This window comes from Arvicanthis niloticus, chromosome X (assembly GCF_011762505.2).
Source record: "Arvicanthis niloticus isolate mArvNil1 chromosome X, mArvNil1.pat.X, whole genome shotgun sequence".
NCBI classification, from domain to species: domain Eukaryota; kingdom Metazoa; phylum Chordata; class Mammalia; order Rodentia; family Muridae; genus Arvicanthis; species Arvicanthis niloticus.
In genome coordinates, this window is record NC_047679.1 from 16772652 (window position 1) to 16796575 (window position 23924).

General features: G+C 42.4%; 1 protein-coding gene across 5 annotated transcripts in view; it reads left to right on the top strand.

Annotated features, from left to right (window-relative positions):
• Kdm5c (lysine demethylase 5C) overlaps nt 1–19677 on the top strand; it is a 35463-nt gene extending 15786 nt beyond the window's left edge. The window contains exons 11-27 of one of the 5 annotated variants that reach the window (XM_076918206.1): nt 2784–2965; nt 3062–3224; nt 8125–8244; nt 8352–8546; nt 12093–12274; nt 12352–12476; nt 12610–12757; nt 13459–13564; nt 14101–14459; nt 15035–15173; nt 15670–15849; nt 16006–16143; nt 16324–16905; nt 17190–17268; nt 17405–17604; nt 17851–18043; nt 18193–18459. In XM_076918206.1, the coding sequence (XP_076774321.1) occupies nt 2784–2965; nt 3062–3224; nt 8125–8244; nt 8352–8546; nt 12093–12274; nt 12352–12476; nt 12610–12757; nt 13459–13564; nt 14101–14459; nt 15035–15173; nt 15670–15849; nt 16006–16143; nt 16324–16905; nt 17190–17268; nt 17405–17604; nt 17851–18043; nt 18193–18314 (3213 nt within the window). In that variant the 3' untranslated portion in view covers nt 18315–18459. Of the gene's footprint in view, nt 1–2783; nt 2966–3061; nt 3225–8124; nt 8245–8351; nt 8547–12092; nt 12275–12351; nt 12477–12609; nt 12758–13458; nt 13565–14100; nt 14460–15034; nt 15174–15669; nt 15850–16005; nt 16144–16323; nt 16906–17189; nt 17269–17404; nt 17605–17850 lie in introns of all 5 variants that reach the window. The other 4 variants (XM_034485317.2, XM_034485316.2, XM_034485318.2 and 1 more) reach the window with 4 other exon arrangements.
• The last annotated feature ends 4247 nt before the right edge of the window (nt 19678–23924 follow it).

Sequence of the window (23924 nt, forward strand, 5' to 3'; positions counted from 1 at the left end):
ACTGTCTTCAGACACAGCAGAAGAGGGCATCGGATCTCATTACAGATGGTTGTGCGCCACCATGTGGTTGCTTGGAATTGAACTCAGAACCTCTGGAAGAGCAGTAGGTGCTCTTAACCGCTGAGCCAGCTCTCCAGCCCAGGTTTCCTTTTCTTGGCTGTTTTGTAAATAGTGTTACAGTAAACATGGGAGTGCAGATATCTTTTCAAAATGACAATTTTGTTTCTTTTGGTTATAGAACCCTTAGTAGAATTGCTACATTATATGGTAGTTTTATTTTCAAAGTTTTGAAGAACACTTTCACTGTTTTCCAGCATGGCTGTACTGATTTATGTTTTTACTATGATATTTGGGGCTTCCCACATCATTGCTAATGTTTATGATCATTTTGCCATACTGGAGACTGAACCCAGGGCTTTGTATATGCTAGGCAAGTACTCTTCCACCTGTTTTCATTCCTTGTCTATTTTTTTTTTTTTAAATTTACTAAAACTTTATTATACAAAAGTTACAAATAAAACTCATCACCTAAAACTGTGTTTTTGATAAAAGCTTTTTTTTTTTTTAGACAGGGTTTTTCTCTGTGTAGTCTTGGCTGTCCTGGAATTTACTTTGGGACCAGGCTGGCCACAAACTCAGAGATCCATCTGCCTCTGCCTCCCAAGTGCAGGAAATAAAGGCATGTGCCACCACACCTGGCAATAAAAGTCATCCTTACTGAAGCCAGGTGATAACTTGTGGGCCTGGCTTGTGTTTCTTGCTGTTTTTATGTCATCATTTTAATAATTATTAAATCTTTTAATTGTTGATAACTGTTTACTGCCTATTTTAAATCTGGCTTTATCTTTTTTGTTTTTTTTTTTTTTTCTTTTACATTTTTTAACTATGGTTGTTAATGTCTTGTTAGGCAAATAGTTTGCAAATACTTATTGTCTTTTTGCTATTGTTTTTTTTTTGTGTGTGTGTATGTGTTGGTTTTTTGTTTAGCTTTTTCAGTTTATTTTTTTGTTGTTTTTTGTGTTTTTCAAGTTTTGTATAAGAAATTGTTGCCCATTTCTGTGTCCTGTAGCATTTTCCATGTTTTATCTCATAGGTTCATAGTTAGATCTCTCTCTCTCTCTCTCTCTCTCTCTCTCTCTCTCTCTTCCTTTCCTTTCCTTTCCTTTCCTTTCCTTTCCTTTCTTTTTTTTTTTTTTTTCTTTTCCTCCCTAGACCTGACTTCTGGAACTCACTATGTAGACCAGGCCGGCCTCAAATTCAGAGATCTGTCAGCTTCTGCCTCCTGAGTGCTGGAATTAAAGGTGTATGCCACCATGCCTAGCTATAGTTTTAAGACTTAGATTTAAGTTTTCATATGTTTAGAGTTTACTTTTGTTACTGAGATAGGGGGTCTATTTTTTTCTTTTGTATATAGCTACATCAATTTATGTAGCATTATTTATTAGACTACCCATTATTTATTTGTTGCATTGTTTTGGTGAGACAGGGCTTCACTTTGTAGCCTTTGCTAGCCTAGAACCCACTATGTAGAACAGAATGGGCTTGAATTCACAGAGATCTTTCTGCATCTGCTTCCTGAATGCTGGGATTAAAGGCATGTACTGCCACATACAGTTTCATTTATTTTTTGACAATGAGTATTTCAGTGTAGCCCAGGCAACCCTCAAATTTGTGAATTCAAATTTTTGAAGTCTGTCTGCCTCTGTTGCCTAAGTGCTGGGATTAAAGGCATGTACTGCCACACACAGTTTCATTTTATTTTTTGACAAAGGATTCTTCATTGTAGCCCAGGCTAGCTTCAAATTTGTGAACTTCCTGTCTCAACCTCCCAGTTGCTAACATTAACTGGTATGTACTGCTTCAAGTTCCTAGGACTTGTTGAAAACCAGTTGGCAGATTTGGCAGAGGCCTTATGGTAGATACATATCTGTAATCTTCATGAAATTAAAGTGAATTGAATTGAAGATTTCTGTGTATATATTTGGGAGGAAGAAGCAGAGAAGACTCACACATTGTTTGGTATGATGCCAATATTAAGACTCCCTATACAAAAGCAAATAACTTAAGTTCTTGTTGAGTGTAATCACTCAACATCCCTAATCTCAGCCTTTAAGAGGCTCAGGTGGCTTACTGTGACATTGATGTTGGCCTGAGGTATAGAATGAGATTTTGTCTTAAACCAAAAAAAAAAAAAAAAAAAAAAGAGGCTGAGGAGATGGCTTAATTGGTAGAGTGATTGTTCTGTAAGCACAAGGACCCAAATTTGGATCCCCAGAAACCATATAAAAGCCAGGTGTAATAGCTTGCCTCTTTAACGCTAGTGCTGAGGGAAGACAGGTAGGGCCAGTTTAGGCAATTGCTGAACTCTGGGGTCAGTGATAGGTCCTCTCTCAAAAAATAACATAGTAATAGAGGAAGATACCTGATGTTGACCTCTGGCCACTGCATATATGTTCACACATGTGTACCCACACAAATATACACTGAAAATACACCACACACACACACACTCAAGTAAATTAAAAAAAAAAAAAAAAAACTGCTGGGCTTGGTAGTTTTCACCTATGATCCTGGCTACTCAGGAGGTTGAGGCAAGAGGATCATAAGCTCAAGGCCTGCTGGGGCAGCTTAGTGAGACCATGTCTCAAAGTAGAAAGAACTCAGGTTACAGTGATAGAACATTTGCCCAGCATTTGTGAGCTCAAAGTTCAATTAGTCCTGGAGGGGAAACTCAGTTTCTTAGCATAATCCTCATCCTTCTGTACAAACATTTGACCTGACAGGAGTATGCTACAAGTGGTTGGAACCTGAATGTGATGCCTGTATTGGAGCAGTCTGTACTATGCCACATCAATGCAGATATATCTGGCATGAAGGTCCCATGGCTGTATGTGGGGATGGTGTTCTCGGCCTTTTGCTGGCATATTGAGGATCATTGGAGTTACTCTATTAACTACCTCCACTGGTGAGTGGGGTTATGGCAAGCTGGGGAGGCAGTCAGGGTGAGCTTCCTACATAACTATGCACGTGACCAATTCTGTATCCCCTTTAACTTGAACAGGGGTGAGCCAAAAACCTGGTATGGAGTCCCATCGCTTGCAGCGGAACACTTGGAAGAAGTGATGAAGAAGCTGACACCTGAACTTTTTGATAGCCAGCCTGATCTCCTTCACCAACTTGTCACCCTCATGAATCCCAACACTCTCATGTCTCATGGTGTGCCGGTGAGTGCCCAGGAACCATAAGCAAGGTATAGGAATGATGTACTGGTGACTTTGGTGCTGGTAATTGTAGTGTGATTTATCCCCGCTTTTTCTTACTCCTGTTCTGCCTTGATTGGGCTGTAGGTATGGTTGTTTTGAGATCTGTGATCATCATGGTTGGCTAGATATGCAATGTGATAGTGAATTTTTTTGTCCATGAGTTTGAGGGATACTTTCAGCTACAGCACAGATAGAACTGGTGACCACTACATTAAAGCTTTGTTTAAGTCTTTGTGTCATGTCATGTAGTGTGTCCCCCACCCCCACCATATACACTACCCTTCCTTTGGGAGAGGCCACTTCTTTTTAAAAAGCATATCCCCTTTCCCAAAAAAGGAAAACTGATCATTCCCTATTCCAACTATCCTAAACATTAGTTATATTTCTGTGGGTGGTGGATTTTTGTTTTTTGTTTTATGTCAAGTTTGATATATTGGTAAAACTGTAAATTTATATAATTTCTTGTATGTATGACCTAGAACTGCACTGTCTAGCTTAATACCCATTAGTCACATATGGCCACGGAGCATTTCAGGTGTGTCTAGTCCTACATATATAAGAGAATATAAAATGGATATTGTAATTCAAGATTTAGTATTAATATAAAATATAAAGTTATCTCATGAATACTTTTGTATACCACATAAACGCTGGCTTTGTTGAGTAATATACATTAAAATTATTTTACATGTTTTTTAAAAAAAATGTTATTTAAATATATTTTTTTAATGTGGCTACTAAAGAATTTTAAAATAGCCAGGCTTGATGTTGTGACTTATAACATGAACCGTTTGAGAAGCTGAGTCAAGAGGCTCCTAAGTTCAATGCCTGCAGCTCAGTAGAACATTTGTCTAGCATTTATTTATTTATTTATTTATTTATTTAATGTGAATACACCATAACTATCTTCAGACACACCAGAAGAGGCATCAGATCCCATTACAGATCATTACCATGTGGTTGCTGGGAATTGAACTCAGGACCTTTGGAAGAGCGGTCAGTGCTCTTAACCACTGACCCATCTCTCCAGCCCTACCATTGTATTTTTTAAAAGCAGCTTTATTGCGGTATGATTTATATTCTGTAAAATTCATCCATTTTAATTGTATAATCTAGATGTCCTCAGAGAGGTTTGTTGTCGTCACTGTAATTCAATTTTAAAACATTTTTGCCACCCCAGAAAAACCCCTTATTCACAGTCACTCTCCATTCTAGCCTATAGGACTAGGCAACCATTTAATTTGTTTTCTGGTTCTATATTTGCCTTCCTTACTTGTTCATGCAAGTAGAATACTGTTTGGTCTTTTTTTGGGGGGGGGGGGGGTGGGCTTCTCTCAGTGGGTGTTAGAGACCTGAGTTTGATCTCCAGGGCCCATGTGGTGGAAGAACCATATTTCTCATTTTTAATAGTTGTAGAATAGAATAACTACTTCTTGTTTGTTTTGTTGTTGAGTTACTGTTTCACTGTGTAGCCTTGGCTAGCCTTAAACTTGTTAGGTAGCTCAGGCTGGTCTCAAACTTGTGATTCTCCTACTTTAGCCTTCCAGATGCTGGGGTTGTCAAAATGTACCACCATATCTGGATAGGAGTGCTTTTTTTTTTAAAGTGCCACAAAACAAGCAGAAAGGTAACATTGGCAAAATAAGCTTAAGAGGAAATTAGGAAAATTATTTTCCTGGTCTGCTAGCTGAGGCTTCTCTGGAACTTGGTTTTTGCATCTATGAAATTATAAAATAGATATTGCTAAAGTACTTTCTGTGTGTAAGGCACCACACAGGTCACCACCCTGAAGGTCAATAAAGCAGGTCCTGCCTTGGGTGTGTACCCATAAGTGGAAGAAAGAGAACAGTAAACAATTAAAATAAGTTGGGAGACACCATAGAACAGCAAACTGGGCCATTTAGGACTGGAGTTATCTGGATCAGGTTTGTAAAAGTATATATTTAATTATATTTAATTTGTTTCTTTAAACAAGAAGTTTCACACTTTTTGGTTTTTTGAGACAGGGTTTTTCTGTGTAGTCCTGGCTGTCCTGGAACTCACTTTGTAGACCAGGCTGGCCTTGAACTCAGAAATCCACCTGCCTCTGCCTCCCAAGTGCTGGGATTAAAGGCGTGCGCCACCACCGCTCAGCCTAGTTTCACACATTTTAAAAAGATGAACACTTGGTGGTATCCATTGCACAGTCCTATTTAAAAGAGTAAGAATTTGCCTGCTAGACTTTTATCTATGTAATCATGGAATTTATTCCAGAGGGCCTTGGGTGAGGCATGCCATGGTCAGAGTTGTTGTTGTTATTTACAAAACATTTCTGATGATTGGTGGAAGCCATAGCAATAAATAAAAGCAAGAAGTATTTTGAGGCTGACTCATTTAAGAGGAAAATGTGATGGAGATAGATACATCATTAATGGAAGATTTGTATTAGATATTGATATGATTCTGGAATTCTAGCAGATTTACTGAGCTGAAACAAACCAGGCTCTTGATATGTATTAGCCAATTAGTGAGATGGATATATAGCTCAGAGACCATGGCTTTAATTTCTAGCACCAAGTAAATAAATAATAATAAAAGGAAAAAAAAAAATGTACTTTTCAGGGAGAATTTGATTCTTAACCTGACACTCATCCTTTCACTGTACATTGGCTAGCATTAAATGTTCATCTTTAAATGTTTTGTGAAACTTCTTGGTTAAAGCAACAAGTTAAATATGTAAATGACTACTTCTCCTTATTGAAACCCAGTAAAATGACTAAAAAGTTATTTTAAAACGATAAATCATAGAAATGCAAAAAACAGGACACAGTGATAAAATTCTTTTTTAAAAAATGATGTTAAATTATTTTTAGGTTTGTGTAAGAGTTATTTATGTGTACTATGTATGTGCCTGATGCTGAGGAAGTCAGAAAGCATCAGATCCCCAGAACTGAATATAGTTACAGATGGTTGGGAGCCACCACGTAGGTACCAAGAATCAAACCTGAGTACTCTATAAGAGGAACAAGTGTTAACCACTGAGCCATCTTTCCAGCCCCAACAATAAAAGTCTTGACCCTAAAAAGCAGATACTACAATTCAGTCCTTTTAAAAAAGAAATTAGATTTATTTTACTTGTAGTTGTGTGTATATGTGAGTGCGAGTGTATAAGAATGTAAGGCACTGGTGGGGGTGTGGGGGAGCTGCCCTTGGAGGCCAATGATGATTAATCCCCTGGTCTTGGAGTTTCAGGAGGCTGCAAGCTACAAGATGTGGATTTTGGAAACCCAACTCAAGTCTTTTCTAGAGCAACAAGTATTGTTAACCACTGACCCATTTCTCTAGACCCAATCAATTGAATCTTAAGCCACTACTGAGAACACATAAGAAACAATGTGATTTAATACTTTATGATCACTTAAGGATTGTACTCAGCAGTACCTGGCATTCTGAGGGTAATGGTGGATGGTTTCATGTCTATAAAAGAAACTGAGATTACCATCATTTTATCTGATATGTGACATTGCCTCACTCTTGAGGATTTATTTCTGAAAAAATTAGAACAGAAGATTGAGATCTCCATGGCACTGCTAGTACAGTTAAAGGTGTGTTTTTACCCTAACCAGGGTAAGAACAGTAGGATTCATCTTTGTGTACTATACTAGATCCTGGCCAGTTTAAATAGAAACCTTTTGACGGCACTGAAACCTCTTAAAAGACTTCAGAAAGAGTTCAGAATACCTGTAATCTCAGTAGTTGTGAGAATCAACTAGGATAATTGCCACAAGTTCAAGGCTACCCTGGTCTACATACTTGGCCAACCAGGGCTAGAGTCTTAAAGAACAAAAACCCTTTGAAATAATTTTCATTTTGGAATTCTATATGCAGTCAACTATAAGACTTAGGCTAAACACCTCCCTCCCAAATAAGCTTTCTGACCATGTCCAGGCACAGCAAAGTAATAAAAAAAAACAAAGAGAAGAGCATAGGATCTAGGAAATGAGATCTGTCACAGGATCGAAGGAAGATAAATGGTACAGATAAGAAAGATAAGAAATCTGTATGAAGCTAGATGTGTTGATACACACCTACAATCCCAGGACTGGAGTGGCTGAAGCTGAGTTGTGGGTTCAAGGCTAGCTTGGGCTACATATGTAGTAATACCCTATCTCCAAAAAACAAAGTAACCTTCCTACCCCCCCCCCCCCCAAAAAAAAAAAAAAAAAAGCTGTATAGGAAAGGATGTTTAGACTCTTACCAGAAAGTTAGGATTCAAGTTAGTATATGTATAGAAAACTAAGCAAATTGAAAAAGTGGATGCTGCTTTTTTGTTGTTTTTAAAAAAGATTTTTAGTTAGATGTTTATGTGAGGATATTTGTATGTAGGTGCAGATGCCTGTGGAGGTCAGAAGAGGGCATTGGATCTGGAGTTATAGGTGGTTATGAGCCACCCAGTATTGGTACTGGGAACTTAACTCTGGTTAAAGCTAATGTTCAAATAATCAAAAGAGATGAATATGATTGGTCTTAGGAAGGAGAGAATAACAGCACCTCATGGTTTTATAATCAATATTATAGAAGCATTTGACTCTCAAAACTATATTAAAATGAATATTAAATGAGAAATTGTGGCCATCTTAATAGAAAGTAATATTTATAATTTTATTAAAATAGGAGAGTTGAAGTGATTTAATGCATATATTTCCTACCACTTGTAACTTAAATCACCTTTCAGAGCAGAGACCTGGGACTTTGTTGTCATATTCTGTTTCCTGAAGCTTTCCTTTCTCTCCTTTAGGACCCAGGTCAGGTTGCATACAACTTGAAAGCCTCAGTTTATCTCAATAGTCTTAGCCTTTTTTCATCTCCCTCCCCCCCTTAGGTTGTTCGCACAAACCAGTGTGCAGGAGAATTTGTCATCACTTTTCCTCGTGCTTACCACAGTGGTTTCAACCAAGGCTACAACTTTGCTGAGGCAGTCAACTTTTGCACTGCTGACTGGGTGAGTCTGGAGTGTTGGTGGACTAGTAGGGAGAAGCTGAAAGATAGGGAAGCCAGTATACTGCTTCCTTTAGGCTTGGTCAAGTTCAACTTTGAACCCGTTCACAGCTGCCTGCTGGGCGCCAATGCATTGAGCACTACCGCCGGCTACGAAGGTACTGTGTCTTTTCTCATGAGGAGCTCATTTGCAAGATGGCTGCCTGCCCTGAGAAGCTGGACCTGAACCTGGCAGCAGCTGTACATAAGGAAATGTTCATTATGGTGCAAGAGGAGCGGCGTCTACGGAAGGCTCTGTTGGAAAAGGTAAGTGGTGGTGCTTTTGATCAGGGATTCTAGCCTGGTAAAGGTTGGAGAAGAAAAGGATAACTTCCAGGGATAGATGTAATGTAGCCTTTATTCTTGGTGTGTAGTGAAAAGAGCTAGGTACACCTGAATTGAAAAAGCACATTTTATTCTCAGTCTTTACAGCACAGGTAAACTGACAGTACAGGTCAGTTTACTTCACTTAGGGTGAGCTTCCTCATCTGAAAAATAGGAATTCTGGTTTTTTTTCAGTAATTTCAGTCTATGGTTTAGTAGCTGTTACCCTTATGCAAAAGACCCACTAAAATAGACAGCTGTTGCTGATCATTTTGGTTCTTTCAAGTTACTTAAAATATAACTGATAGTCTCACTTTCCCACCTTGTAAAATGGTAATAAATACCTAAGCTTGAATTTTGTTTGTTTTTGAGACAGGGTTTCTCCATGTAGCCCTGGCTATCTTGAAACTTGCTCTGTAGATCAGGCTGGCCTCAAACTCAGAGATCTAGCTGGCTCTGCCTCCCAAGTGCTGGGATCAAAGGTGTGTGCCAGCATGCCCGGCTTAAGCTTGATATTTGTAGTGGTAGTTGTAAAGCTTGAATGATTGGATATTTGTAAAAGAATCCATTACTACCCTTGCAGTAGACTAGCTGCTGGTGTCAGTGGTAGTAATGCATGAAGAAAATAATTAAAATATGGAATGTTTCTAAGGAAATTCTATTTTATTTATTGCTTGAGACTTGGTATCTTTTCATCTTTCTTCACAGTCTCCTGAGTCCTGGAATTAATAGGCATGCTACATCATACCTAGCTGGGTTTTTTTTGTTTGTTTGTTTGTTTTTTTTTTTTTTTTTTTTTTTTTTTTTTTTTTTGTTTTTTTGTTTTTTTGTTTTTTTTTTTTTATATATTTAAGGATTTTTGGTGTTGTAATTTATGGCTAAGTGTAATGGTGCAGAGCTTTAATCCCAGCACTCCAAAGGTGGAGAGGCAGGCAGGTATCTATAAATCTGAGAACAGCCTGGTCTATAGAATGAGTTCCAGGCCATCCAAGGCTGAGGCCCTGTCTCAAAAGGAGGAGGAAAGATTTTTTTTTTTTAATTTACTTTTATGTGTATAAGTATTTTGCCTGCACATATGTATCCTGTGTATATGTAGTATGTGTTTAGGTCAAAAGACAGATGTGAGATCCCCAGGAATTGAAGTTACAGAAAGTTGTGAACCGCCATGTGGGTGCTGATCTCAGGTCTTCTGTAACAGCAGCAAATGCTGTTAAACCATCTTTCCAGCACCCTCAGCTATTTTCTTCATCTCCAGTTGTCCATTAACTTGGATAAAATAATGCCGTCAAATAGAAATGACCGTATGTCAGTAGATTTTCTATAAGTATGTATCAATTGTGTGTGGCCCAGTGGCTGTTGTTCTATTTGCCTGATTAGGGAAGTGCTGTAATGAGGATCCTCCATGAGGTGATGTTAGAAATTTCGTATTAAAGCTCAATGACAGAGTGCTACCTAGCATGTGGAAGATACTGGGTTTAATCCCCAGCATTACAAAAGAAGAAAAAATTACAAAGAATGTTGATCCTAAGGGATCCTGAGTGACTCGTTTTCGGGGGTAATGTGTTTTTAGTTTAAAGTTCATGTACAGGCTGATTATGGTGGTGCATGTCTATAATCTCATCATTTAGCAAGCATATAGAGGAGGGTTGCCCTAAGTTTCAGGCCAGCCCAGGCTACATAGCAAAGCTTGAAACAAATACACATAGACACACATTCACAACTTTGCTGTGTTAGATCTAGGCCAAGTTTCAGCTATAGTAATGTTGGAAGTGTAGGGCTTCTCATTTGTTATATTAGTTGGTAAAGTTCTTGGCTTTTCCATGTATCATATTCTCTATATTATTAAATGATGGCCCCATGCTATGACACAGTATGAAAAGGAACAAAATCAAGTTTGTAAGAAAAGAGACCTACCTTCCCATTTGGACTCAATTGTGTATATTTGACACTTAACTCAAAGATGAGTTCTGAACACCGTAATCATGAGATCTTTAGGAGATGATATGTGTTTTTTGAGTATTTTTATAGAGATGACTCAGTATGTCCCCATGTGTGTTATCTGAAGAAATCTAGGGGCTTCATCTTTCTACCATTCTCTAGCTTTGAATTCAAAATTGTCTGTAGTCAGATCCTCACTTTGACAAGTTGCTGGTTTTTTTCTGTTATCCTTTAGTAAAAATGAGATATGCTTGTCCTTATGATGCATATTCTTACCTAAAAACTAGAATAATATTTGTTAAGTAGTTCATAATCCATAGTGTTAATATACTAAATTCTTAATTGAAATACTTAGAACAATCTAACAAGGATGATAGTTACTGCTGACAAGAAAAGCATACAAATCCATAAAGATTTAAATAATTTTCACATGATGAATGGGCAGTGACCACAACCCCATTAGCAATCGAGCAAGATTTGTAATTTGTGTTAACCTCATGCCTTACATAGAAGTTTGTTTTTTGTTTGTTTGAAGAAATTTTATTAATTTAAAAATAGAAAGATATGGTAGCATAATTTAGTAAGTTATGCTTCCTGAGCACAGTTAAGTCCTGAGATTTAAAGTTGGTAAGACGAAGCTATTGGAGCCAACATTTTTTTCTTAAAATTCCTGAAGTTGCTCAGAATTGTTGTCTTCAGTGATGCCAACATATTTGCATATTTGGCTTTTCATTTTTAGGCGTGGATTGCTTTTTTTAATTAAAAAAAAAAAAAACCAGAAGTTGTTCTTCTGTAAGCCCTATTGGTGCACAGTGTTTCCATTTGCTAAGCAGGAGTAGTGTCTGGAACATGTGACAATTGAGGAACTGAAGCCATCATTGTCTCCTTACATTTCTACTTCTCTACTGCCTAGGTCTACAGTCTTTCTCTCTCTCACTAAAAGACCATTTATTCCCGTTTTAATCTCTTTTTGCTTCTTCTTGTTTAAACATTTTAATTGTTTTTTCATTATTGGGTGGGCGGTGTCTGCAATAGCAAGTCTGTGGAGGTATGAGGACAACTTTGGGGAGTCCAATTTCTCCTTCCTTGACGTGGCTTCTGGGAATTGAACTCAGGCTGCCAGGCTTATGCAACAAGAGTCTTCATCTGCTGACTCATCTCACTTGTTTTAGTCTTATGAAATATCTAGCTATATTGCCCAGGCTGATACTGAGTTTATAATAATCTTTCTGCCCAGCCTTCTGAATGGTGGAATTATAAGCATTTGCCACAATGCCCAGCTCCTAATCTGAAACTCACCCAAATTTTTCTGTGTTCTTTTTCTTTTTCTTTTTTTTTTTTTTCCATCCTTAAGTCCACACTGATCTTGTCAGTTCTGATCCATCTGATCCCCTGCTTTGAGATTGTACACTTGACAGAAGGCAGATGTGATGTGAAGCCTGGCTTTTCAGTCTTCACAACCATCATCAGATATTTGAGTTACTCTGATAGTGAGATGAGATTTCTGCCACCTTGTCTGGTTCTGAATAATGTGTACGTTGTATGCTCCAGGGTATCACTGAGGCTGAACGAGAGGCTTTTGAGCTGCTTCCAGATGATGAACGTCAGTGCATAAAGTGCAAGACCACATGTTTCCTATCTGCCCTGGCCTGCTATGATTGCCCAGATGGCCTTGTCTGCCTTTCTCACATCAATGACCTCTGCAAGTGCTCTAGTAGCCGCCAGTACCTTCGGTAAGTCTAGGGCCTAATGAAGGAAGTCGGAGAGTGGCAAGTTGGGCTGAACTGTACTCTGCCCTGTCCTTTTCCAGGTATCGGTACACCTTGGATGAGCTCCCTGCCATGCTGCATAAACTGAAAGTTCGAGCTGAGTCCTTTGACACTTGGGCTAACAAAGTACGAGTGGCCCTGGAGGTGGAAGATGGGCGGAAGCGCAGTGAGTAATTGGGGAGAGGGTGGGGCAGTTAGAGGGACTCTATAGACAAGTTCTGTTGTTTCTTCTGTATCTCTGGCCCTTTTCCTCTGCCTTGACTTAATATTGCCTAATCTTTCCTACTCTCTTTCTTCAGGCCTGGAAGAACTGAGAGCACTAGAATCTGAGGCTCGTGAGCGAAGGTTTCCTAACAGTGAGCTTCTACAGCGACTGAAGAATTGCCTGAGTGAGGCAGAGGCTTGTGTGTCCCGGGCTCTGGGATTGGTCAGTGGCCAGGAAGCTGGGTATGTTGGTGTGAGGTGTTGCAGCACAGCTAGCTTGCTGCTGCTGCTGCTGCTGCTGAGAAGAGTGTTACAAGGAGTGGATTGTGAATCCAGCTTGGAACATTAGCAGGAAGTTGCTAAGTGTAAGGTGATAGCCTGGGAAGTACTGCAGAGTCCAAGGAGGACAGGCAACTTTTCATGGAGAAGGAGAGCCTTGCCAAAAGAAAAGTTAGACCTATTTATTTTATAATCAGCATCTCTAGAAGATTTGAGAGGTCGGTTGAGGAGTTTGTGGGCAGGGAGGAGTATGGGAGGTTTAGGGGCTAGAATAGGACACAAACAAGAAAAGCAGCATAGTTGTAGTAGATAATGGGTTGTAAAGTTTAGGGGCTTGTGGTGTAACTTCCTGTTTATCTAGTATATAAGGCTTGGGCTTCTATCTCCAGCTCCAGTGCAGGTTAGTGGAGCTGTAAGAATCAAGTCTGGCTTCTGTTAGCATCAATAGCTTATAAGTTCCTTCACCTTCCAACTGTTTCTCTCTCCTCCTGTCCCTTCACCCTATGAATATACTTAGATTAAAAACCCTCCCTATAGCCTAGGCAATTGTGGGAACATTGAAACACAAGATTGAAGTTGAACAGATATGGTGAGGAATGGTTTTGACATACATGAAAGGAGGGACCTGGGTTTGGATCTGAAATCTCATACATGAAACTCCATAGCCCCGACAGGGTGGCTGGTCTACAGATGACCCTGGCTGAGCTACGGGATTTTCTGGGCCAGATGAACAACCTCCCCTGTGCCATGCATCAGATTGGGGATGTCAAGGTGAGGAGAGGTGGGTTTAGGTAAGACAGGGTGAATGTGTGAGAAAATAGTGCGAAGTGTGAGCAGGGTTTTAGGTTTGGGATTTGGGACAAGGAACAGAGCTATGAGTACAAGCTGATACAAGTGGACATTTGAGGAAGTAAAAGGTAACAAGGGTATCTATTTGGTGTGCATGAAATGATGAATAAAGTACATAAAAATAGAAGTAGGATGGAGAAGGCAGGGGACCCCAGAGTGAGCATGAGGGTTTATGTAGCATAATATTTCTTAGGATGGAGGATCTCTTAGTGCTTTGAGCACAGTCCCATGTAGAGAGAAGTGAAGTACAAATTTATGATCAATCATGAATAAAACTGCCTAGGAATGTGCATTTTAATACATTCCATAGGGCATCATAATGAGCAGTCAAGTGTTATAGGAGCTACTGTTTTAGAGTTCAGAGGTTATGTTGGGAGGTGCTGGAACAGGATATGTGGTGGGTCCTCTTAAGTGTCCTCATCTGAAGGGTTTTCTTTATTCATCCTGTATTCTGGTAGGGTATTCTGGAGCAGGTGGAAGCCTACCAGACTGAGGCCCGTGAGGCCCTGATCTCACAGCCCTCCAGTCCAGGGCTGCTGCAGTCCCTGTTGGAGAGAGGGCAGCAGCTGGGTGTGGAGGTACCTGAAGCCCAGCAGCTCCAAAGGCAGGTGGAACAGGCGCGGTGGCTGGATGAGGTAAAACGCACGCTGGCTCCCTCTGCCCGAAGGGGTACCCTGGCCATCATGCGGGGACTGTTGGTTGCGGGTGCCAGTGTAGCCCCTAGCCCTGCTGTGGATAAGGCCCAGGCAGAGCTTCAGGAGCTGCTGACCATCGCTGAACGCTGGGAAGAGAAAGCTCACCTCTGCCTAGAAGCCAGGTAAGTCCAGCCCTTCCCCACCCTGCCATTCTTTACTTTCAAATTTTAGTGGAGAATGTGAAGAAAATGTCTGTGGGTTGCCCTGGGCATCACTCCTCTGTATAGGTATATTGAATTTCTCTGTTCTTTTGTTCTTGGTCTTGGGTTTTTTCTTTTTCTTTTTTTTTCTTTTTCTTTTTAAATATGTATACAGAGGCAGAAGTAGGCTGGGGTGTGTGTGTGTGTGTGGCCCAGTACCAATAGGCCAGCATATAAACATGCTCAGAAACACAGGAAACAAGCAGATGAGTGGATATTTGTAAAAAGATGCCACAGGATAGACAAGTGATCAGTATGTAACCTTCTAGCAGGTTGACAGAGTGTCAGACATAGGTGGTTTAAGAGCTATGGCAGAGGATATATGGGTGCATGCAGTCTGAAGTAAGCAAAACCTGGCAACCGTCTTTACCAACAAAAGCACAGAAGCGGCAGAAAGAATAACAAGAGCACAGCTGTGTACAGTTACTGATCAGGCTGGGCTCTGATCCATAGACCAAACTGGCCTGCTCCCCCACCCCTTCTTTTATTGTTTTTAGGCAGAAGCATCCACCAGCCACACTTGAGGCCATAATCCATGAAGCAGAAAACATCCCTGTTCACCTGCCCAATATCCAGTCTCTCAAGGAAGCTCTTGCTAAGGCCCGGGCATGGATTGCTGATGTGGATGAGATCCAAGTAAGGACCACCCCCATCCACACCTAGACTTTCCATGTTTCTAGAAGAGATTATATACAGGCTTGAGTTGTGTTGCATGGCTAGAGAGAGGGATGAAGTATCACATACTGTGAGGAGGCAAAATGTTTGCAGAACAGTACTAAGAGAGGATCTTCTGAGGCTACCTGAGGGATGTGGGGTGCTGGCTAGGATGTGGATGGTAGGGCAAGGAGACAGGTGTTATGAGAGTAGAAAGGGACAGATACCTGGCAGTAGGTAGAAAAGGAAGCTCACAAAAGCATAATTAGTCCACTGTCCCTGAAGACTGACTGGCTGCCTGGACTGAGCCAGTTAGTAGATCGAGGTGTCATGCATGGTAGAGGGTACTCCTGAGGACAGTGTCAGTTGTTTCTGCTTTGAGACTATGAGGCAGACTATCTTCCCAGCTCAGACCAGACATGGAGAATTAGTAGATATTTGCAAGTACAGCTTGCCCTTTTCTCTCACCTGTGCTCAGAATGGTGACCACTACCCTTGCTTGGATGACTTGGAGGGCCTCGTAGCTGTGGGTCGGGACCTCCCTGTGGGGCTGGAGGAACTGAGACAGCTAGAGCTACAGGTACTGACAGCACACTCCTGGAGAGAAAAGGCCTCCAAGACCTTCCTCAAGAAGAACTCCTGCTACACATTATTGGAGGTGAGACCTAGCACTTTTACCTATAGCCTCTTCTTGTCTGACTGACTGGAGGTAGTTTATATGAGAATATGAGCTTTTAAGGGGGCATGGGTGAGGGGAGGAAAGAATACGGGAGGTAGGGAAGCCTGGTCATTTGCCTCTGTCTGCCTGCCTCAGGTGCTCTGCCCGTGTGCAGACGCCGGCTCAGACAGCACCAAACGCAGCCGGTGGATGGAGAAGGAGCTGGGGTTGTACAAATCTGACACAGAGCTGTTGGGGCTGTCTGCGCAGGACCTCAGGGACCCAGGCTCTGTGGTAAGAAGCTTAGATACAGATGGGTAAAGAGCCTGGTGATGATTGTCTGAACCCTGTGACCATGGGCAGACCACTTGCTTCCTGAGCTCAGTTTTCCTGGTTTGGGAGTGGGGTATTGAGTTCAGAGAATGAAAGAATCAGATTGTTTACCTATTCTTCCCCCTTTCCTGGGCACGGCAGATCGTGGCCTTCAAAGAGGGGGAGCAGAAGGAGAAGGAAGGGATCCTGCAGCTTCGTCGTACCAACTCGGCCAAGCCAAGTCCACTGGCATCATTGACAACAGCCTCTTCTACAGCTTCTATCTGCGTGTGTGGGCAAGTGCCAGCAGGGGTGGGAGCTCTGCAGTGTGACCTGTGTCAGGACTGGTTCCATGGGCGCTGTGTGACAGTACCCCGCCTCCTCAGCTCCCAGAGGTCCAGTCTTACCTCATCCCCACTGCTGGCCTGGTGGGAATGGGACACCAAATTCTTGTGCCCTCTGTGTATGCGCTCACGGCGCCCACGCTTGGAAACCATCCTGGCACTACTGGTAGCCCTACAGAGACTGCCTGTGCGGCTACCTGAGGGTGAGGCTCTACAGTGCCTCACAGAGAGAGCCATCAGCTGGCAAGGCCGTGCCAGACAGGTTTTGGCCTCTGAGGAAGTGACTGCTCTGTTGGGACGGCTGGCTGAACTCCGCCAACGGCTACAGGCTGAATCCAAGCCTGAGGAATCCCTGGCTTACTCTTCAGATGGTGGAGAAGGCACTGGCAATATGCCTAAGGTGAGCTTCTTAGCCCAGTTCTTAACTTCCATTTCCTGTCCCCCTAGCCTATACGTAGGCTCTAGCTCTGCCCGTTTCTCTAGTTTTAAATCTCCTTTGGCCCAGCCTTTTTGTTCCATCCTATTATCTGTCCAAATTCCTAAACCCTGCTCTCTGCTGACACCCCATGTTTGCCTTCCTCCAAGAGATAGAGTCTTCCAAGTTTGGAATGGGTGAAGGAAGAGTAGGGCCTGGCTCTTCAGTTCAGTTACCCCTTGCCTTTTCCTGATCTTGATATTTGATAGGTCCAGGGGCTGTTGGAGAATGGGGACAGTGTGACCAGTCCTGAAAAGGTAGCCACAGAGGAGGGCTCAGGTAAGAGAGGTAGGTCTAGCTGTAGTGTGAGTGGGATGTTGAATGGATATTATCAGTGTGGCCCCTGATGTCCTCAGCTCTGTGATAGTGGTGTAGGATAAGACCAAGGGCAGCCTTTAATCCAGCCTGTCCCTGCATCTTCCAGATCTGGAGCTGCTGTCATCGCTATTACCACAGTTGTCTGGCCCTGTGTTGGAACTGCCTGAGGCAACCCGAGCCCCACTGGAGGAACTTATGATGGAAGGGGATCTGCTTGAGGTGACCCTAGATGAGAATCATAGCATCTGGCAGCTGCTGCAGGCTGGGCAGCCTCCAGACTTGAAGAGGGTCCAGACACTTCTGGAGGTAAGGAGAGGAGTCATTATTGACATGGCCGGGTTGGGCCAAGTAGGCAGAGAACTCTCAGGCCCTGACTACTTGCCTGTACTTATATTTTGGGAGAGGGAGGGTGGGATAGGGTCTTGCTATATAGTCCAGGCTGGCCTTAGAATTCATGGCAATCTTCCTGCTTTAGCCTTGCAATTTGCTGGGATTATAGTCATGCCCCACCAGACCACTTACAACCCATCTTTTTGCCTTCCGTGCTCACAGCTGGAGAAGGCAGAGCGCCATGGGAGTCGGACACGAGGCCGAGCCTTAGAGAGGAGACGGCGGAGGAAGGTGGATCGGGGTGGGGAGCCCGATGACCCGGCACGAGAGGAGCTAGAGCCAAAGAGGGTACGGAGCTCAGGACCAGAAGCTGAGGAAGTCCAAGAGGAAGAAGAGCTGGAGGAGGAGACTGGGGGTGAGGTCCCTCCTGTACCCTTCCCCAACAATGGCAGCCCCAGCACCCAGGAGGACCAGGATGGCTTAGAACCAGTGTTAGAGGCTGGTTCAGACACCTCAGCCCCTTTCTCTACTCTGACTTCCCGGCTGTTGATGTCCTGCCCACAGCAGCCATCTCTGCAACAATTGTGACAGTGGCTGAGCCTAGCACAGACCCCAACAAAGATCCTTCCTTGGCCTCAAGGATCCTTTCTGACCATCAAGCCTGCTTCTTGGAGGTGGGCGGGTAGGTGGAGAGACTCCCCCTCACCACCATCCCCAAGATCGTGACTTTTATATTCTGACTCCAAGGTATTGTTCAGACCTCAGCTCCTGGGGGCCGGCCCCTGGAGTCCTGCGTCCCTGGTAACCTCTAACCAGCATTCCCAGACAACCAGAGGCAGATAGACAGGTGGGCAGGGGATCTACTGGGGCTGGGCCAGCACCATTCCAGAGACAAATCCAGGGCACATGCAAACTGGGGGACCTCTCCCTTATCCCCAGTTCTGACCCTGGGTCAGGCCATGCTACACTAACCTTCCCTCCCCATCTCACACTTTTGCCTTCCCCTTCATTTTACTTCTTTCCTCTCCCCTTCATCTTTTCCCTTCCCCTTACTGTTCCACCCAGGAGGAGGAAACTTCACATAGCTGTCCTCACCTTTTTATTTTAAATGAATTTTGTTGGGGTTGAGCAGGGCTGCCTATGGTCTGAAGGCTTTTGGTGCTTGTCCACACACCCACCTCAACCCTTCCTGCCTATCTTCCCCATCTCCTTTCCTCCTCCTGGGTTCATGCTGTAATAAAGAAGATTGTTGGTGTGTAATTAATTTGTTCAAAAGGAGAAAAAAAAAGCAAAACAAGAAATTTTGTTTCAACTAAAGCCTATTTTAATTTTATTTTATTATTTTCCTCATTAGAAATAAAACCCTTAGGAATGTTTTTTTGGAAACATGTTTCTGAAGTGCATTTCTCTTCAAAAAGAGAGCAGAACCTTCCTCGCCTGTTAATGGAGCAGCTGCAGTGCCAGTTAGTGGTAGTGCCAGGGCCAGGGAAGCAGGGCTCTGAATTTGAATCTTACCAGCTTCTCTCTAACCTTGGAAAAGATATCCTGTTCCTCCCCCAACCATTTCCCTGTCTTCAGACTGGTGGGCACTGGTCCCCTTTGATAATTTGCACAACAGCTTCCCCTAGCTTTGTGCTCTTGACTTTCTGTTCTCTGGGGGACTTTTTCTTCATGGCTTTATTGAGGTAGAGTTTCCATACTATAAAGTTCAGCTGTTTTAAATATGTAATTTGGTGAGTCAGACCGTCCTTGATGTTTCTCCATTAGTTCTTTCTGCCCCTAATGAATGTGTGGTTAATTTGTAATTTCTGTGTCACTGTTAAACTGCTCTATTGAGATGAAATTTGAATAGCATACAGTTCATCCACTTAAAGTATACAATTCAGTGACTTTTAGGATATTTCAGTCATTGAATGAGTCATCACTGCAACAAATTTTAGAATGTTTTTACAACCCTCAGAAGAAACCCCACATTGCCTAGGTATTTCCTCCTTACTTCCATTTGTCTCTTCTGGACATTTTATATAAATGAAATTATACAATATGTGATCCTTTTGTGTCTGGCTTCTTTGACTTGGCATAGTAGCTTCAAGCCTATTAATAGTCCTACAGTAGTTATATTTTCACCCTTCTGAGCCTGAAAGATGAAGGGGGACTATGCTTGATCAGGGGCTGACCTCCTGAAATATGTTTATACATGTTTTTGTGGTTATCTATATGCATTTTTCTTAGATTAAGACCCACCAGATCGCAATCATATTTATAAAGGAACCATAACCCTCTAAAGGCTAAGAAACATTCTTATGGTTCTGTGAGTTCTCTGTCCAGAGTTTACCTAGGAGCTAGAGGAGGAAAGCAAAGCTTGGAGGCTCTGCTTCACTAGCTAACTTCCAGGCATCCCTGGCTTCTCCAAGGTTTTCCTCTTCTCAAGGTTGTAAAGGCTAAAGTCAAATCTTGACCCCTAGCTCAGGAACTCCGCACACCAGCACTCTTACTTTGCCCTTCCTCGTTTATATGTGCAGAAGGATTATTTTGCTCCATTTCTCTCTTTTCCCAGGATTTCCAGTTACTAGAAATCTAGTGGTATATCTCACCCTCTTTGGGTGGCTTTCAAGGGTGGGAGCATGGCTTAGACCTACCTGCCTTATGCAGTCTTTTAGTCTATGTTGAAAGGTAAACACCAGTAAACAGTGAATTACCCCTACCCTTGGTCCATTTTGGTACTAAGTTTCAATCAAGGCTGGTCTTTGCCCAGCCATTGGAATTAATTATGGCTTCCAATGAGAGTTGGAGGTAGCAGAAGAGACACCCAAAGGAGCTTGATCTTGACATTTTACTACCACTCTATTCCAAGAAGCTAGGCACAGGAAGAACTGGCCAAAGGAAAGGTAAAGATGGTGCCTACAATCTACAACAACTCGTAGGCTAGTGAACTGCTCAGGCCAAGGTAGGGGTCCTTTGTGGTATGGGCCTGTCCCTTAACCAATTTTCAGACAGCCTTTCTCAGCTTAGCATTTCCCTGCCATATCCCTATACACTTTCTGCTCCTTTCACAGGGTACATGTAGCTATTATTGATGCAAAACTGTCTTAATTAGGTTTCTGTTGCTGTGATAAAACACCATGACCAAAAACAACTTGGGGAAGAAAGGGTTTCTTTCATCTTACAGCTTGTAGTCCATCAAGGGAAGGAGGCAGGAGCCTGGAGGCAGGAGCTGATGCAAGGGCCATGGAGGAGTGTTGCTCACTGGCTGTTCAGAATGCATATTGCACCCAGGACCGCCAGCCCAGGGATGGCACAGCCCACAGGGAGCTAGGTCTTGAAAATATTTGTCATCAATCAAGAAAATGCACCTTGGGTTTGCCCAAAGGCCAATCTGAAGGGGGGCATTTTCTCAATTGAGTTTTCCCTCTTCCTCCAAGAGAGCACCAAATGAGTGGGCAAGTTTTACCTCAGAGTCATTTAGTTTACAGATACCATCTTGCTGCTACATCCTAACAGACAGTTCCACTCGTGTCAGGATAGCACCTGAGTATGCAGGGGTGGAAAGAGATACTGCTTCTATTAAGGACAAATCTCTCTCCCTCTTCCCCCATTCCCCATTCTCTCTTATTGAGACAGTCTGTATCCCTGGCTGGCCTGGAACTCACTATGTAGACCAGGCTGGCCTCAAACTCACAGGGATCTGCCTGCTCTGCCTCCTGAGTGCTTGGATTAAAGATATGCCACCACATCCAGCATCTAAATTCCTCTCTTGGCCCTACTGTGCATGTCTTCTGTCTCTAGCTTTTCAGTGCCTCCACTGTGCCTTAAATTATGTCCAAAACACTAGGTTTAATGAGTCCCCCACCTACCTGAAAGTATCTATTCTGAGGGTTCCTGGAGGAGACAAGAACCAGGTCTGAGTCCTCTGCTACTTCAAGGCTGGAGGTTGGGAGGTGGAAATCTTGTATGGTCAGTTCAGAAAGAGGCAGATCAAGCAGCATTTCCAACCCCTACACTACATGTGAATTCTGTTTCTTATACATTGCATGAAGTCTGCTGGTCCAGGGTGACTCTCTGGAAGTCATTTGGCTCTGGACCATAATCACCAGAGCCCTGAAAGAGAAACAGTAACCATTTGTCATCCTAGAAGACCTGAAATTAGGGGTGTACTTAATAAATCTTGGGTGCCACACTCCATGTAAGATACTTGGTAAAGTAAGCACATAACGAATAGGTCCCTAAGATAATACACTGGGCCCAGCCAAACTCATCAGGGTTGTGATTTCCATTTTGATGCAAAAATACTCAAAGCCCTGTTTATATCAAAAGGGGTCTAAGTAATTGGCATGCCACCAGGCTGTTGTTCAGAATGAAACTTTTAGTAAGTTGGGATATCAGCAATGCTGGCTAGGTGCTATTGTTCTGTAGAATCATTCTCATGCCTGTCTGTGTTAGGTATGTAATGTATGTAAGACAGTAACATGGCTGGTACATATCTCTGAAACCTGTGGAGGTAAAGCTAGCCTGAGGAGTAGAGTGGGACCCTGTCTCAAACAAAAGCCAAAACTTCCATAAAGCAACATTTAGCTGACTTCAAGGTCATTCACAGGCATCAGTCAAGGTGTCAGCCAGCACAGCTGTCATCTTCAGGCTTATTGGGCTAGGATGTACTTAGAAGTTCTATAGTTGGCTGTTTGCAGGATTCAGTTTCTTACTGGCTGTTGAACAGGTTCAGTCAGTTTCTTGAATGTGGGTGGATTTTTTCACAGGGCAGCTAGCTCACAATATGGCTGCTTGCTTCATGAGATCAAGATGGGCAAGAGACAGAAATTACTGTAATCTCAGAAATGACATTCCGCTGTTTTTGCAGTTGACAATATTCATGGAAGCCATTAGGAGGGAGAAAAGGGGAAAGGTCTAGACCATATACAGAAGGGAGGAATTAAGAGGATAGGGTTCATTGGGGGGTCATCTTGGAGATGAACTATTATGGTTTACTCTTTGATACTTAATCATTCATGTCCCTTCCACATACAAAATATATTCACTCCTTAAGTTCTCTTAAGTCACATCTCATTACAGCATAACCTCAAAGGTGCTAAATATGAATGAATTGCCTTGGGCATAATCCCTACATATGGCTCAAGTACTGTTTTTCTCTACGGATGGAGCTGTGAAACTTAAAAACACAAGTTATCCATCCATACCACTTCCTAATGTACAATGGTGGGAAGGCATATTCAGACATTCCAGTTCAAAAAGGGCAATTGGAAACAGGAGTTACTGGTCTATTACAAGTTGAATCCAGCTGGGCAAATGAAGTTCCTTGAATTGATTCCAAGACCGAGGACGAGTTTTCATACTCCGGTCTCTGCTTTCTGGGCTCTTGCTGTCACCTTTTGTGCTTTTCATGAGAGGTAGCACACATGTTTGCAGCCAAGATTTTTTTTTTTTCCTACTGTTTCCTGCCAGAATTTTGGAGGACCAGTAACGTCTTGCAGTTGTGTGTAATCAGTTACCATCAAGGCAAAGGGCTTAGACTTCTTTTTGGCATGTTGAACATTCATCAGTAAACTAGAATGAGATTGGCCTTCAGGGCAACCTTGACTTAGAGCCATCACGGCCACTTTGTCCAGAAGCCTGTTGGCAAAGATAAAGGTGACAGGATAGAAATTGGCCACACCCATAGAATGGAATATCTCTTTGGAGATCTCCTATAATGGTGCTTGTTTATATGGGTTGTAAAAATTTTCACACTGTACTCATTTCAAGATGGACAGCTATTTGCATAGGCCCTTTTCCTCAGCTATCTCTTCAACATTTCAGTCTTGTTACTTCCAAATTCTTGACTGTATGCAGACATGAATCAGCAAGCTGTCTATGCTTTTGACTGTTAATGTGATAGTACTTTTAATCAACCCAAAGTGGAACTGTAACTCAGAAACTAGCCACTTGTAGCAGATGCCAGCATGTCGTGCAGAACATCTGTAAACCAAGCTTGAATATTGTATCCCTTAGTTATCTGGTCTCAAGGAACTCCCCCCATGGGGTCTCAGATGATTTAAAAAAAAAAAAAAAAAAGGATGGCAATGTAGCAAGTGTGAGTTTTCAGACCTGCACATAATTTAGCAGACCTGATGGAACAGTTAACACAAATTACTATTTGATGTCATGTGCTCAGATGTTCATTCAAGAAAATAAGTCCACTTTTCTATTTTCATTTTTCTTTGTTTCTGAGATCTTGCTACTTGTAGTTTTACTCCCCCCTCCATTTTTGTTTGTTTTGTCTTATAAATATGTTGTATCTTGGG